At 41.8% G+C, this 13,018-nt stretch overlaps 1 protein-coding gene across 1 annotated transcript in view; it reads left to right on the forward strand.

Moving 5' to 3' along the window:
* HDAC1 (histone deacetylase 1) overlaps positions 1–13,018 on the forward strand; it is a 33,249-nt gene that overhangs the window by 12,440 nt on the left and 7,791 nt on the right. Inside the window, exons 3-4 of the mRNA XM_040228035.1 lie at positions 8,417–8,534; positions 12,907–12,981. Coding sequence (XP_040083969.1) covers positions 8,417–8,534; positions 12,907–12,981 — 193 coding nt within the window. The remainder of the gene's footprint in view (positions 1–8,416; positions 8,535–12,906; positions 12,982–13,018) is intronic.

Consider the following 13,018-nt stretch of genomic DNA (forward strand, 5'->3'; position numbering starts at 1 on the left):
GCCAGGGGTTAAACCCATGTCCCCTGTGTTGGCAGGCAGACTCTCTACCACTGGACTACCAGGTAAGTCCTGTATCTAGGTTTTTAATGTTAGGACCAGTTTTTCTGTGATACTCTTAGACATGTCTCTAAGTGTATATATGCAAAATTTTCTTGTGGCTCTTTATCTGGGGGCAGAATTTCTGGACTATAGGATTTGTGAATATTAAATGCCAAGTTGTTTTTCATTGTAGTTGAATGAATTGGCAATATATAACAGATACCTTGATTTGCATCCTCTCTTATGCTTGGAATTAGACTTTAAATTTTGCCAATCAAATGGGTGAAAAAAAAAAAACTGTAATTATGGTCTTGATTTGGTTTTTTTGGGCTGTACCACATGGCATGTGGGATCCTCGTTCCCCAGTTCCCTGACCAGGAATTGAACTTGTGTTCCCTGCATTGGAAGCATAGAATCTTAGCCTTTCGACTGCTAGAAGTCCCAGTGTTGATTTGCATTTTGCTAGTGACCGGTAAAACTGAATGTCCTCTACTATAAGTATCTTCATTTCTTTTGCCCATTTTTCTCTTGGGTCATTTGGCTTTCTTTTCTTACCAATTTATAGTAGTTTTACCTCTCTCTTTTTTATTTTTGGACCACATGGCATATACAGATTCTTGATTGTAACATAGTCATATTTATTGTTTCTTTTAAAAGTACTTTTATGTCTTAAAAAATGCTTCTCAACCGTTAAGGTGTTCTCTTATGTTAATTTTTAAAAAATCTTCATAGGTTTGTCTTTCACATACAGATATTCACTTATCTAGAGTTGACGTTTTAACATGATTTGAAGTAAAGAAACCACTGAAATTTTTCCCCTATATTCTCCAGCTAATTGAAAAGTCTGTTGTTTCCCCACTGAGCTAAGTGCCACCACTTTTATATCTGAAGTGTCAATATTTATTAATTTATTCCACAAATACTTATTAAGCACTTACTTTGTGCCAGATCCTATGTTGGAGTCTGTTTCTGGGCCCTGTGTTCTCTTGACTTTGCCTCTTTATTGCCCTGGCCAGGCTCCTCTGTCCATGGGATTTCCCAGGCTAAAATACTGGAATGGGTAGCAATTGCCTTCTCCAGGATGCTGTTACTACAGTGGCTTAATTATAATAGCTTTTTATGAAGTCTTGATAGCCAGTATTAAGTCCTCCCACTTTGTTTATCTTTTTTTAAAAAAGTGACTTGCTACTTGCTTTTTGTACTCTGAATAAATTTTAGAGACCTGGGTTTGATCCCTAGGTTGGAAAGATCCCGCAGAGAAGGGAATGGCAACCCACTCCAGTATTCTTGCCTGGAGAATTCCTTGGGCAGAAGAGCCTGGCAGGCTATAGTCCATGGTATTGCAAAGAGTTGGACACAACCGAGCAACTGACATTTCCTCTTGCACTTGTCATAAATTTTAGAATTAACTCATCAGTGATACAAACAGATCTCCTGGGTTTTTGGTTGAAATTTCAGTGACTTTGTGCATCAGCTTAGGGAGAATTGATATCTTGAGAATAGTAAGTTTTCCATGAACATTGTATATATATCCATTTAATTACGTCTTTTTAAATGTCTTATATAAAGATTTCCTTTAACTTCTTTATTATGAAATATTAACACAGAAAACTGCATAAAACAAATATGCAATTTAACAAATTGATGTAAACATACACATGAACACCGGCTAGTTCAAGAAATAATAAAGCATTGCTGGTACCTCAGAAACCTGTTCCTTCCTAATTGTAGCCTCTTCTTTTCTCCCAGAGGTAACTAGAATTCTGACTTTTCTGTTAATTGCTTCCTTGCTGTTGATCATAATTCAACTACCTAATTATCCATTTTAAAATGATATAGTTTAATTTTGCTGAATTTAATATAAATGGAATTACACAATATGTATTTTTTGTGTATAGTTGTAGCTTGTTCATATTACTGTATAGTAATTAATTGTAGAATATACCACAATTTATCCATTCCACTGTTGAGAGGGAGTTGAGAATTTGGCTATCAATATAAAGTTTTATAATTTTCTCCATAAAGGTGATGCACCTCTTTTACTAGATTTTTTTTCCCATTACTTCATTTTTTTAATGCTATCATAAACTGTATCTTTTCAACTTTTTATTTATTTATTTTTAGAATTTAACACATGACTTTTCCTTTTATTCATAAGTTCTTAGTATACATTTTGGTGTCACAAAGTGAACTTTTTATTTTTTAATTGTTTCAGTTCAGTCGCTCAGTCGTGTCCTATTCTTTGCAACCCCATGAATCGCAGCACGCCAGGCCTCCCTGTGCATCACCAACTCCCGGAGTTCACTCAGACTCACGTCCATCGAGTCCGTGATGCCATCCAGCCATCTCATCCTCGGTCATCCCCTTCTCCTCCTGCCCCCAATCCCTCCCAGCATCAGAGTCTTTTCCAATGAGTCAACTCTTCTCATGAGGTGGCCAAAGTACTGGAGTTTCAGCTTTAGCATCATTCCTTCCAAAGAACACCCAGGGCTGATCTCCTTCAGAATGCATTGGCTGGATCTCCTTGCAGTCCAAGGGACTCTCAAGAGTTTTCTCCAACACCACAGTTCAAAAGCATCAATTCTTTGGTACTCAGCTTTCTTCACAGTCCAACTCTCACATCCATACATGACTGCTGGAAAAACCATAGCCTTGACTAGACGGACCTTAGTCGGCAAAGTAATGTCTCTGCTTTTGAATATACTGTCTAGGTTGGTCGTAACTTTCCTTCCAAGGAGTAAGCGTCTTTTAATTTCATGGCTGCAGTCACCATCTGCAGTGATTTTGGAGCCCCCAAAAATAAAGTCTGACACTGTTTCCCCATCTATTTCCCATGAAGTGATGGGACTAGATGCCATGATCTTCGTTTACTGGTATATAAATACTACCAGCTCAGCTGGCGGAAAATCCACCTGCAATTCAGGAGACCCTGCTTCTATTCCCGGGTCGGGAAGATCCCCTGGAGAAGGGAATGGCAACCTCCTTCAGTATTCTTGCCTGGAGAATTCCATGGATTGAGGAGCCTGGCAGGTTACAGTCCATAGGGTTGCAAAGAGTCGGACACAACTGAGTGACTTTCACTTTACGTCACATAAAAATTCAGTCCTTTTCTCTTTTAAAATTATTATTATTATTGTTTTGGCCACACCCCATAGCATGCAGGCTTAGTTCCCGATAAGGGGTCTGACCTATTCCCCCTGAAGTGAGGGTGCTGGCATCCTAACACTGGACTGCCGGGGGATTCTCAGTGCTGTTCTTTTCTATTTCAGTGTATGTCCAAGGTCCCTGAGGATCTGATTCTGCTATTAGTTGTTTGTATGACTTCTTACCTCTGGTGCTTTGTTTCCTTGTGTTTTGTGATTTTTTTTAATATGTATTTATTTGGCTGCATTAGGTCTTTGTTGCAGCGTTTGGAGTCTTCTCTTGTGGCGCACAGACTCCCTAGTTGTGGCACGTGGGCTCAGTGGTTGTGGCATGTGAGGTGAGTTGCTCCATGGCGTGTGGAGTATTGGGTCCCTGACCAGATATTGAACCTGCATCCCCTGCATTTCATGGGGGATTCTTAACCATTGGACTGCCAGGGAAGTCCTCTTTTGTGATTTTTGATTATGAGGTCATATTCCTTGAAACTTTGTGGCCTGGAATGAGATAGGTTCTTAGGCTGAGATTTGCTTTTACTTTGTAAAAGAGGCAGCTTTTGAGATTGGCTTTGTCCTTCAGAGGTATGGAATAGGGATGAATTTCAAATAGTAGAAAGGCTTAATCAGAGTCACTGTGGTGGGAAGCTCTGTAGGTCTTGTTGAAGAAGAGTTATTTTCTGGATGGTTATGTTTATGAAAGAGGGTAGCAGGGAGGATTAGATTGGGAAAGGAACCCTGTAAAGTTCCTTGATTACTGTTGTTGTTCAATCGCTCAGTCATGTCTGATTCTTTGGGACCGCGTGGACTGCAGCACGCCACACCCTGTCCTTCAGCATCTCCTGGACCTTGCTCAAACTCATGTCCATTGAGCCATTGATGCCATCCAACCATCTCATCCTCTGTCATCCCCTTCTCCTCCTACGCTGGCCTTTAAAATTGAGTTTAAAGTCCCCTTGATTACTGTGCTAGACTTTAAAATCTTTTCTTTTGTCATTGAATGTTCTAGAAGAGGGCATTGACTTTTTAAAGATTTTTGTGACACCATTATGGAAGATGGATTGGAAGAGGGTTAGACTGGATATAAATGGAACTGATTAGATCAAAAATAATCCAAATGAGAGTTAATTTATTATGACAACAGATTTTTATTGAGCACTTGCACAAGCTGTACAGGGTCTTAGTTCCCTGACCAGGGATTGAACTTGGGTCATGGCAGTGAACCCTTGGTATCCTAACCACTAGGCCACCTGTGAACTCCTCCCCTGTCCTGTTTTTGTAGAATACAGTCAGACCTGCTTCTGGCCTCCCAGAGTAAAATAAGCAGCTCAATTTCTATACAGGTTGAATGTGATGACAAGGAAGTACAGGGTTCTCAGGGGAGCACTTGAGAGAGTTAACTTAACTGAGACTCTGGGGGTCAAGGACAGCTTTCTGGGGAAATTAACTTTTCAATTGCAACCTAAAGGTTGCATAGAAGGTTGTGAAGAGAACAGTATTCTAGGCCATAGCATGTGCAAAGGCCTAAAGATGGGAGAGAATTTCCTTAGAGAATCGCTAGTAGAGTTGTGCTCAGCAGATTGGTACAGTGATTTCATTAGAAAAATTCAGCCCCTCAAACATTCTTGTTTAATTCACGAAGTATTTTTAAGAACTTTATGTTGGTATCCAACCTTTGAAGTAAATGGAATTTAACCCAGAAGACCCTGGCATTTAGGCCCAGATTTCCTCACTAGTTTTTATTTGTTTGTCAAATTAGCTAAACTGCTTGGCTCTTACAAGTGCTTTGAATTTGGTATTCCCTAGGCTAGAGCATAAAATATTTTAGGAGGATTCTAGAGAAGTGAGCAGGGACCAAATTATTTTGGTTTTTCAAGCCAAACTAAAGAATTTGAGTTTGATCTTGTGAATAATGAAGCCACTGAAGGGATTTTAGAGGGGAGTGACATGATTCAGTTTGAATTTTAGATTGCTCTGGCTGTACAATTGAGAATAGATTCACAATTGTTAAGGTTAAGAGTGTGATACCAGTTAGAAGAATGTTGCCACTATCCAAGCCAAAATGTGTGACTGGGGATGGAAGTGGACAGGTTTGACAGAGACATTGGCGGTAGTTACAAGAGAATTTGAATGTAGCAGATGAGGAGTCAAGGGTGATGCTCTGACTTTTGTCTGGAGCAACTGAATGGATGGTAGGGAGAATAGGAAACCTGGGAAAGGAGCATAGGAGAAGTAAGGTGGTGGGTGCAGTCAATATTATGGAGGGGGGGATAAAAGAACCATTGTGGAGGTGTAATGATTGGCAGTGGATCAGAATGGAAGGCAAGAAGGGCAGAGTTAAAGATGACACTTCACTAACAAAAACAGCATCAGAGTAGTTCTGGAAGTTCAGTTTGAATGTCTCTAGGCTCTCAATAGTCAGCTCCTGGTCTTGTTTTTGTTGACTGTATAGAGTTTCTCCATCTTCGGCTGCATAGAATATAATCAATCTGATTTCGGTGTTGACCATCTGGTGATGTCCATGTGTAGAGTCTTCTCTTGTGTTGTTGGAAGAGGGTGTTTGCTACGACCAGTACATTTTCTTGGCAAAACTCTATTAGTCTTTGCCCTGCTTCATTCCGCATTCCAAGGCCAAATTTGCCTGTTACTCCAGGTGTTTCTTGACTTCCTACTTTTGCATTCCAGTCCCCTATAATGAAAAGGACATCTTTTTTGGGTGTTAGTTCTAAAAGGTCTTGTAGGTCTTCATAAAACTGTTCAACTTCAGCTTCTTCAGCATCACTGGTTGGGGCATAGATTTGGATAACTGTGATATTGAATGGTTTGCCTTGGAGACGAACAGAGATCATTCTGTCATTTTTGAGATTGCATCCAAGTACTGTATTTCGGACTCTCTTGTCGACTAAGGTCCGTCTAGTCGAGGCTACGGTTTTTCCTGTGGTCATGTATGGATGTGAGAGTTGGACTGTGAAGAAGGCTGAGGACCAAAGAATTGATGCTTTTGAACTGTGGTGTTGGAGAAGACTCTTGAAAGTCTCTTGGACTGCAAGGAGATCCAACCAGTCCATTCTGAAGGAGATCATCCTTGGGATTTCTTTGGAAGGAATGATGCTAAAGCTGAAACTCCAGTACTTTGGCCACCTCATGAGAAGAGTTGACTCATTGGAAAAAACTCTGCTGCTGGGAGGGATTGGGGGCAGGAGGAAAAGGGGATGACCGAGGATGAGACGGCTGGATGGCATCACGGACTCGATGGACGTGAGTCTGAGTGAACTCTGGGAGATGGTGATGGACAGGGAGGCCTAGCGTGCTGCAATTCATGGGGTCGCAAAGAGTCGGACACGACTGAGCGACTGAACTGAACTGAGGCTCTCAACAAGTTGTTATGTCCAGTAGAATTTGAAGTGCCTGTAGGATTTGTGAGCGGAACTGGCTGGGAAGCTATTGGAATTGTGAATCTGAAGCTTAGAACATCAAGATGGAGTGAAAGTCTGGGCAGTCAGCTATCTAGAAGGTGATCACCAAAGCAGAGCTTTGACAACATTGTCAAGAGTGTTAAGGGCTTAGTATAGTGAAAACAACTTAGTATTTGGAACTAGTACTTGCTGCTTTCACTATGGGTTTTTTTTTTTTTTTTTTTTTTAATAAAAGATTTATTTATTTATGTCTGTGCTTGGTCTCCACTGCTGCTCTTGGGCTTTCTCTAGTTGTAGTGAGCAGGGGCTGCTCTTCATTGCAGCGCACAGGCTTCTCAGGTGGCTTCTCATGTTGCTGAGCACAGCCCTAGGCTCGAAGGCTTCAGTAGCCGTGGAGCTCGGGCTTAATTGCTTTGTGGCACGAGGGATCTTCGTGGACCAGGGATCGAACCTGAGTCCCCTGCATTGGAAGCAGATTCTTAACTAGTGGACCACCAGGGAAGCCCCTGTTTTTCATTCTTAATATTTGTCAATAAAGGAGGATTAAATGAGAGTCAGATATCTCTCTATCAGTATCTAGAGCCAGACCTCTGGGTTCTTATTCCAGCTTTCTCTCTGTGTAACCTTGGGCAAATTATGTTTAGCCCTTCTCTGCTGTAGTTTCCTTACTGCAGAGTGAAGCTAATAATACTATGAACTTTAAAAGGTTGTCTCATACTGGATAGCAAACAAATAAAACAGTGGCTGGCACAGAGTAAACAATTGCTGTTAGCTGTTTTGAAAATGCTTTATAAACTGTAAAAATATGGGTTATTAGAAAAGAAGAGGGTTATCTTTGAAGGAGACCCACCTTTAAGGGATGAGAGGAAGAGAACTTTTATTTTTATTAAATTTTTTGGCTGTACCAACACAGCATGTGGAACTTCCCCAACCAGGGATTGAACCCATGTTCCCTGCAGTGGAAATTCAGAATCTTAACCATTGGACCACCAGGGAAGTCTTTTTTAAAAAGAGGACAGGCTGAATCAGAATCTTGGGATAGCCAGGAAATTACTATGTCAAAGAAGGTTTTTTTTTTTTTTTTTTTAATATTTATTTATTTGGCCTCCCCTGGGCCGGGTTACAGCATGCTGGATCTGCATTGTGGCAGGTGGGATCTTTAGTTCAGGCATGCAAACTCTTATTTGCAGCATGTGGGATCTAGTTCCCCGACCAGGGATCGAACTTAGGCCCCATGTCTTGGGAACAGAGTCTTAGCCTCTGGACCCCCAGGAAAGTCCCTCAAGGAAGTTTTTATCGGGAGGATGTGATCAGAATTATTGGTGTGATGATGAATTATAAAGGATTTACCATCTATTTCACTCAGTACTAGTCACCCCTTCTTCTTGAACTCTTAGAGCCGTTTGGCCCATAGTTATATATTGTTACATTTAATATTGAAGTAATAATTTGTAAAACAATTTACAAAGAGATTTAATAATCTCATCCACTTCTCACAACTCTCCTGTGAAGTAGATGTTGTTCTCTTTGGTAAATGAGGAAATTGAGGCCCAAGCAATAGACTTGCCACCACAGTTAAAAACTTAGAAGTTTTTTAGATTTAAAAAATGGGGGAAAAAAATAGACTTGCCTAAGCAATAGAGCTTGAGTTGCAGTCTAGGTTGTGAGATACTATCTTTTGATAATCATGTTTGCTTAACTAGCTTGTGAGTGTCCTGAGGCCTGAATCTCATCAGTGAGTTCTTTTTGTCCTGTGTAGCTCAGTGCCGAGTGAAGACTGGCCGTGCTCAAGGCTAACATGCTTCTCTCCCCTCTGTCTTCCAGCGCCCTCACAAAGCCAATGCTGAGGAGATGACCAAGTACCACAGTGATGACTACATTAAATTCTTACGCTCCATCCGCCCAGATAACATGTCCGAGTACAGCAAGCAGATGCAGAGATGTGAGTGCATTCTGCTCCCTCTCTACTCTCAAGCCCCCGTTAGGCCCCCCTTCTAGTTGGAGAGACTCACGCTCCCTTCGCTTGTATCCCCTATTCAGGTGATACCTGATTTCCCCTGCTTCCTAAGGGCACCACAGTGCTGCTTTTATCTCAGGACTGGCTTTGTTTCCTGATTGTAAGGAATAGAGACTGAACATTGTCCAGTTAGGTTCACAACACCATCCCCCCCAAAACATGATTGTTGTAATGGAAAAAGCACTGGTCTGGGAGAGGGAGACAGGAGATACAGGTCCCAGCTCTGACTCTTAACTGACTGTCAAGTCACTTCTCAGATTTTTCTTTTGTGAAGTGGACTGGATGGCATCCCATGCAGCTGTAACTGCTCTGACTATGTGAGTGTTAGTTGAGAATTTAGCAGCTACTTAGGACAGACTCTAGATGATGTCATCTTTGAGTTGAGGTGATTCTGCCCCTGCCCCCTGGAACTTAAAACCAGATCATTTCAGAAGCCGCACTCAGCTTGTAGGAATTACGGTGATTGTTTTAGTTGTGGGGAAAAATATGTTCAGATTTGGGAAGAAACTATCATACATGATTTCTCCCTTGTGTTATTTTATAAATTATCATGTAGCGCCTAAGATCTCGTAATAAAACAGTATAGCGGTATTGTCTAGAAGTTTTGAGTAGTTTATGATAGTTTATTTTGGAATACCAGGAAACCTATGACACTTCCTTGTTACTACTGGCCACAAGGTAGTCTGATTCCTAAGGCAGAAATTTATTTGTTACAATAATTGTGCACTGCTAATGATTACAGAACTACAGATACCTTTTTGGAAGCATTAAGCTTCTTTACCACCCACAACTCCAGGACCAGCTGCCCCATCTAAGGTATTTACTGTCTAAATTGGCAGGGTCTTACTTCATTTTAGTCTGTCTCAAGGTGAGACAGATTCATTCCTTTGCTCTCGATGCCTTTAGGGGGTTCCAGAACTTATTTAGGCCAGTGATCAGGCTCTGCTCTCAGCAGAGAGGGCTCTCATTAGTGAAGCAGCTTGGTTTTGCAGCAGAAGAATGAGCTCTGATGTCTTAGTTTGAAACCTGTGGCTCTCCCACTTAGCTATGTGTTCTTGAGGAAGTCCCCTAGCCTCTTTGAGCCTTGTTTTCTCAAAAGGGAAGACGGTAGTGGCTGTTTTATAACGGAGTTTGGGGGGATAAGTAAGATAATGTATTTAAAGCACCAACTGTCAGTGAAAGTGAATAGTAGCTTTTGCTCTTATGACTTACAGCTTTTATTATTTTCAAATCTTCCAAGGCAGACAGCATATTAAGCCCTTGGGTGTGCAGTACTTTGGTTCTGGCTCCCAGTTTGCTCCTTTTTTCCCAAAACCAGCATTCTAAAGTTGTACATTAAAAAAATTAGGTCTGAGATTTTCTATCATTGGAGGTGGAGGTAAGAAGGATGAGGCTTTCTAAGGACTTCAGGGTACTTACTGACAAGAGCCAGAGAGATGCCACTTAGTGCAGTGCTTTATAACCAGAGGTGCCTGTACAGAGAGAACAACAGGGATGACGAGCTAAGCTCTGTTTCAGTATTTTCCAACACCTAGCCTAGGAAGTTGGGCTTTCCTGGTGGCTCAGTGGTAAAGAATCCACCTGCTAACACAGGGGCCCTGGGGTTCAGTCCTTAGGTTGGAAAGATCCCTTGAGAAGGAAATGGCTACCCACTGCAGTGTTCTTGCCAGGGAAATCATGTCCCAAGGACATGGGAGCCTGGAGGACCACAGTCCATGGGGTCACAAGAGTGTGACATGGCTTAGCAACTAAACCACCACCATGAACCTGAGAAGTCATACCTCTAAGAAGACCAAATAAGTCAGATTTCCTTGCTCTTGGCTAGAATGTAATTTAAATGCTTTGTGTTCACTTTGAGACTTTGAGAATCTAAATTAGAAGTTCTGATCTAATATTTAATAATGGGAACATAAATGCATTTTGGTGGAGGGCAGATAGTCTATCAAAATATGAGGCTCATGGTAGAAACATGATAAAAGGAACTTGTGCTAATAAAATGTGGAGGCATGCTTTTTCATTTTGTAAACCTACAGAGGTGAAATGACTTTCCCAGCAAGATAGTGGTAGAATGGAGAATGGAACTTGAGTTTCCTGACTCTGGAGTATTTTAATTTATCTATTTATTTTGCCTGCGCTATGCGGCATGTGGGATTTTAGTTCCCGGACCAGGGATCGAACCCACATCCTCCACATTGGAAGCATGGAGTCTTAACTGCTGGGTGCCAGAGAAGTCCCTGGAGTATTTTAAAACATGTTGCAAATAAAATATTTCAGGCACACAAAAAAGTATAAAAATAATGTAATGAACATCCATGTTCCTGTAATCAGCCTAAGAAAGACAGTATTACCAATATTGAAGCCCCGGACACCTCTATTTGATCACATGCCCTTTTCTTCTACTCCCCTCTCCACCCCGTTACCACCGCCGCCGCCACTAAAGGAGTAAGCACTATCCTGGAGGCAGTGTTTAATCCCATACATCTCTCTCTGCGGTAGGTTTTTTACTGCCTTCTCAACCTACATCTGCTCCCATATCTCTCACCCAGTATTGCTCCCCGTCAGTCTAAAGCCAGGCTACGAATGAGAAAAGTATAGTGGGAAGAGAGAAAACCCATAGAAAAGTCCTCTCTGGTCTCACAGATTAGTCCAGGTGAGGGTCTGCTCTCCCATTTTACCCCTTTTCTGTCTGTAATCACACAGCTCCTGGGAATAATGGACTGGCCATTTGAGCTGCATATTGATGTGGGGCCTGAAGGAAAATATTTTTTCTCATTTCTAAAAGACCGATTTCTTCCCACGAGGGCTCCACATCAAACAGGAGTATAAGCAAAGCTAGAAACCCAGACAGGCCAAACCCACCGAAGGAGGAAGCCGCCAGAGAGGGAAATCAATTGCCAATGGATAAATAAATAGCCTGGCCTGAGGGACCAAAGTTCTTATTGACACAGCCTCCCAGTGTTTACCTGGGAAGTGAGCGAGAGGGCCACCTTCTGCTTGCCCCCTTATGCATACCATCCTTCCTCATAGCACTGCTCTTGGCAGGGCTACAGATCAGAGCACCCTCCCAAGTTTAGGACAGTACTAGGATTGGTAACTGGTGGCTGTTGCAAACCTTGAGCTTCAGCTGTGTGTCAACAGGTCACCACAGTCTAAGCTGGCCTCTCCTACCCTCCTCACCCTAGGGCTCCCTCTCTTTGCTCCAATTTTATTGATAATAGTGGATGCAGTGTGAAGGCTGAGGCAAGCAGCCTTGCCTCTAACTTCTGGGTATCATTGATATCTCAGCAGTTTCCTTTTTTGTGAGCGGAGACTTGGAGCTATAAAGTTCCTCTCTAGCTCTGAGTCTGTAGAGTTCAAATGTGCTTCCCTTCCTGTCTTTTTCATTTTATTTGCATTATTGTTTGCATGTGTTTCCACATTATGTGTTAGTTTGTACTTTTACCCTTTTAGGCCTGAAATAATTTTCCTCCAATTGTCACTTGTTGTAGTAGAAAGAGCACTGAACTGTGGGAGTCAAGACACCTGGACTCTGGTTCTACCACTGCCTGGTTATATAGCCTTGGGCAAGTCAGTTAACTTCACATCTGTTTGTTCCTCTGCACAGTGGGGTTGATATTGGTCCTGTCCATCTTTTATGGAGTTGTTAGGCAGATTCAATGAGATTATGTATGTGAAATTACTGGGGAAAAGACCAGAGTATATTTTCCTGGGCTTTTAGGACGGACAGACCAATCCTTGAATACTGCCTCTGCCATTTACTGGCAGTTACCTCTTTGAGCCTGTTTCCCCACTTATAAAACAGGACCAAATCCTACCTCAGAAAGTTGTGTGAACATAGATGACACCAAGTATTTAAAGCACTTGGCATGGTGTCTGGCATGTTGTTAAGCATCAATGGAGGATAGTATAGGTCTCTGTTCTTTGCTCGCTTGTTGACCCACTGGAGTAAGATCCAGGAACAAACCCAGGCTGGAATAAGAGGCTAAATTTTTCTCCCTCAGGAGTGAAACAACATTTTCCAAGTACTTACTTGCTGAATGCTTCCCCATGTAAGGTTTCTATTAATCTTCTCAAGAATTAGGTGAGGTGGATATCATTGTTGCTTGTTAAAGATAATGAGCCAAAGCTCAAGGAAGTTAAATGACTAGACCTAGTCCCACAGTCAGTAAGCAGGAGGGCCTGGACAAGAACCCAAGCCTTCTGAATCCAAATGCTGTGTTTTTTCCATCAGCTCATAAATATGTAAACAAAACCAAAAGGAAATTGTGGAAACTAACCTTTTCGTGTTTTTTTCAAGTCAACGTCGGTGAGGACTGTCCGGTATTTGATGGCCTCTTTGAGTTCTGTCAGCTGTCTACTGGTGGCTCTGTGGGTAAGGAATATACCCTTCATTAAGGGCTAATCTGGGC

Source organism: Oryx dammah, unplaced genomic scaffold, assembly GCF_014754425.2.
Source record: "Oryx dammah isolate SB20612 unplaced genomic scaffold, SCBI_Odam_1.1 HiC_scaffold_27, whole genome shotgun sequence".
Lineage (NCBI taxonomy): Eukaryota > Metazoa > Chordata > Mammalia > Artiodactyla > Bovidae > Oryx > Oryx dammah.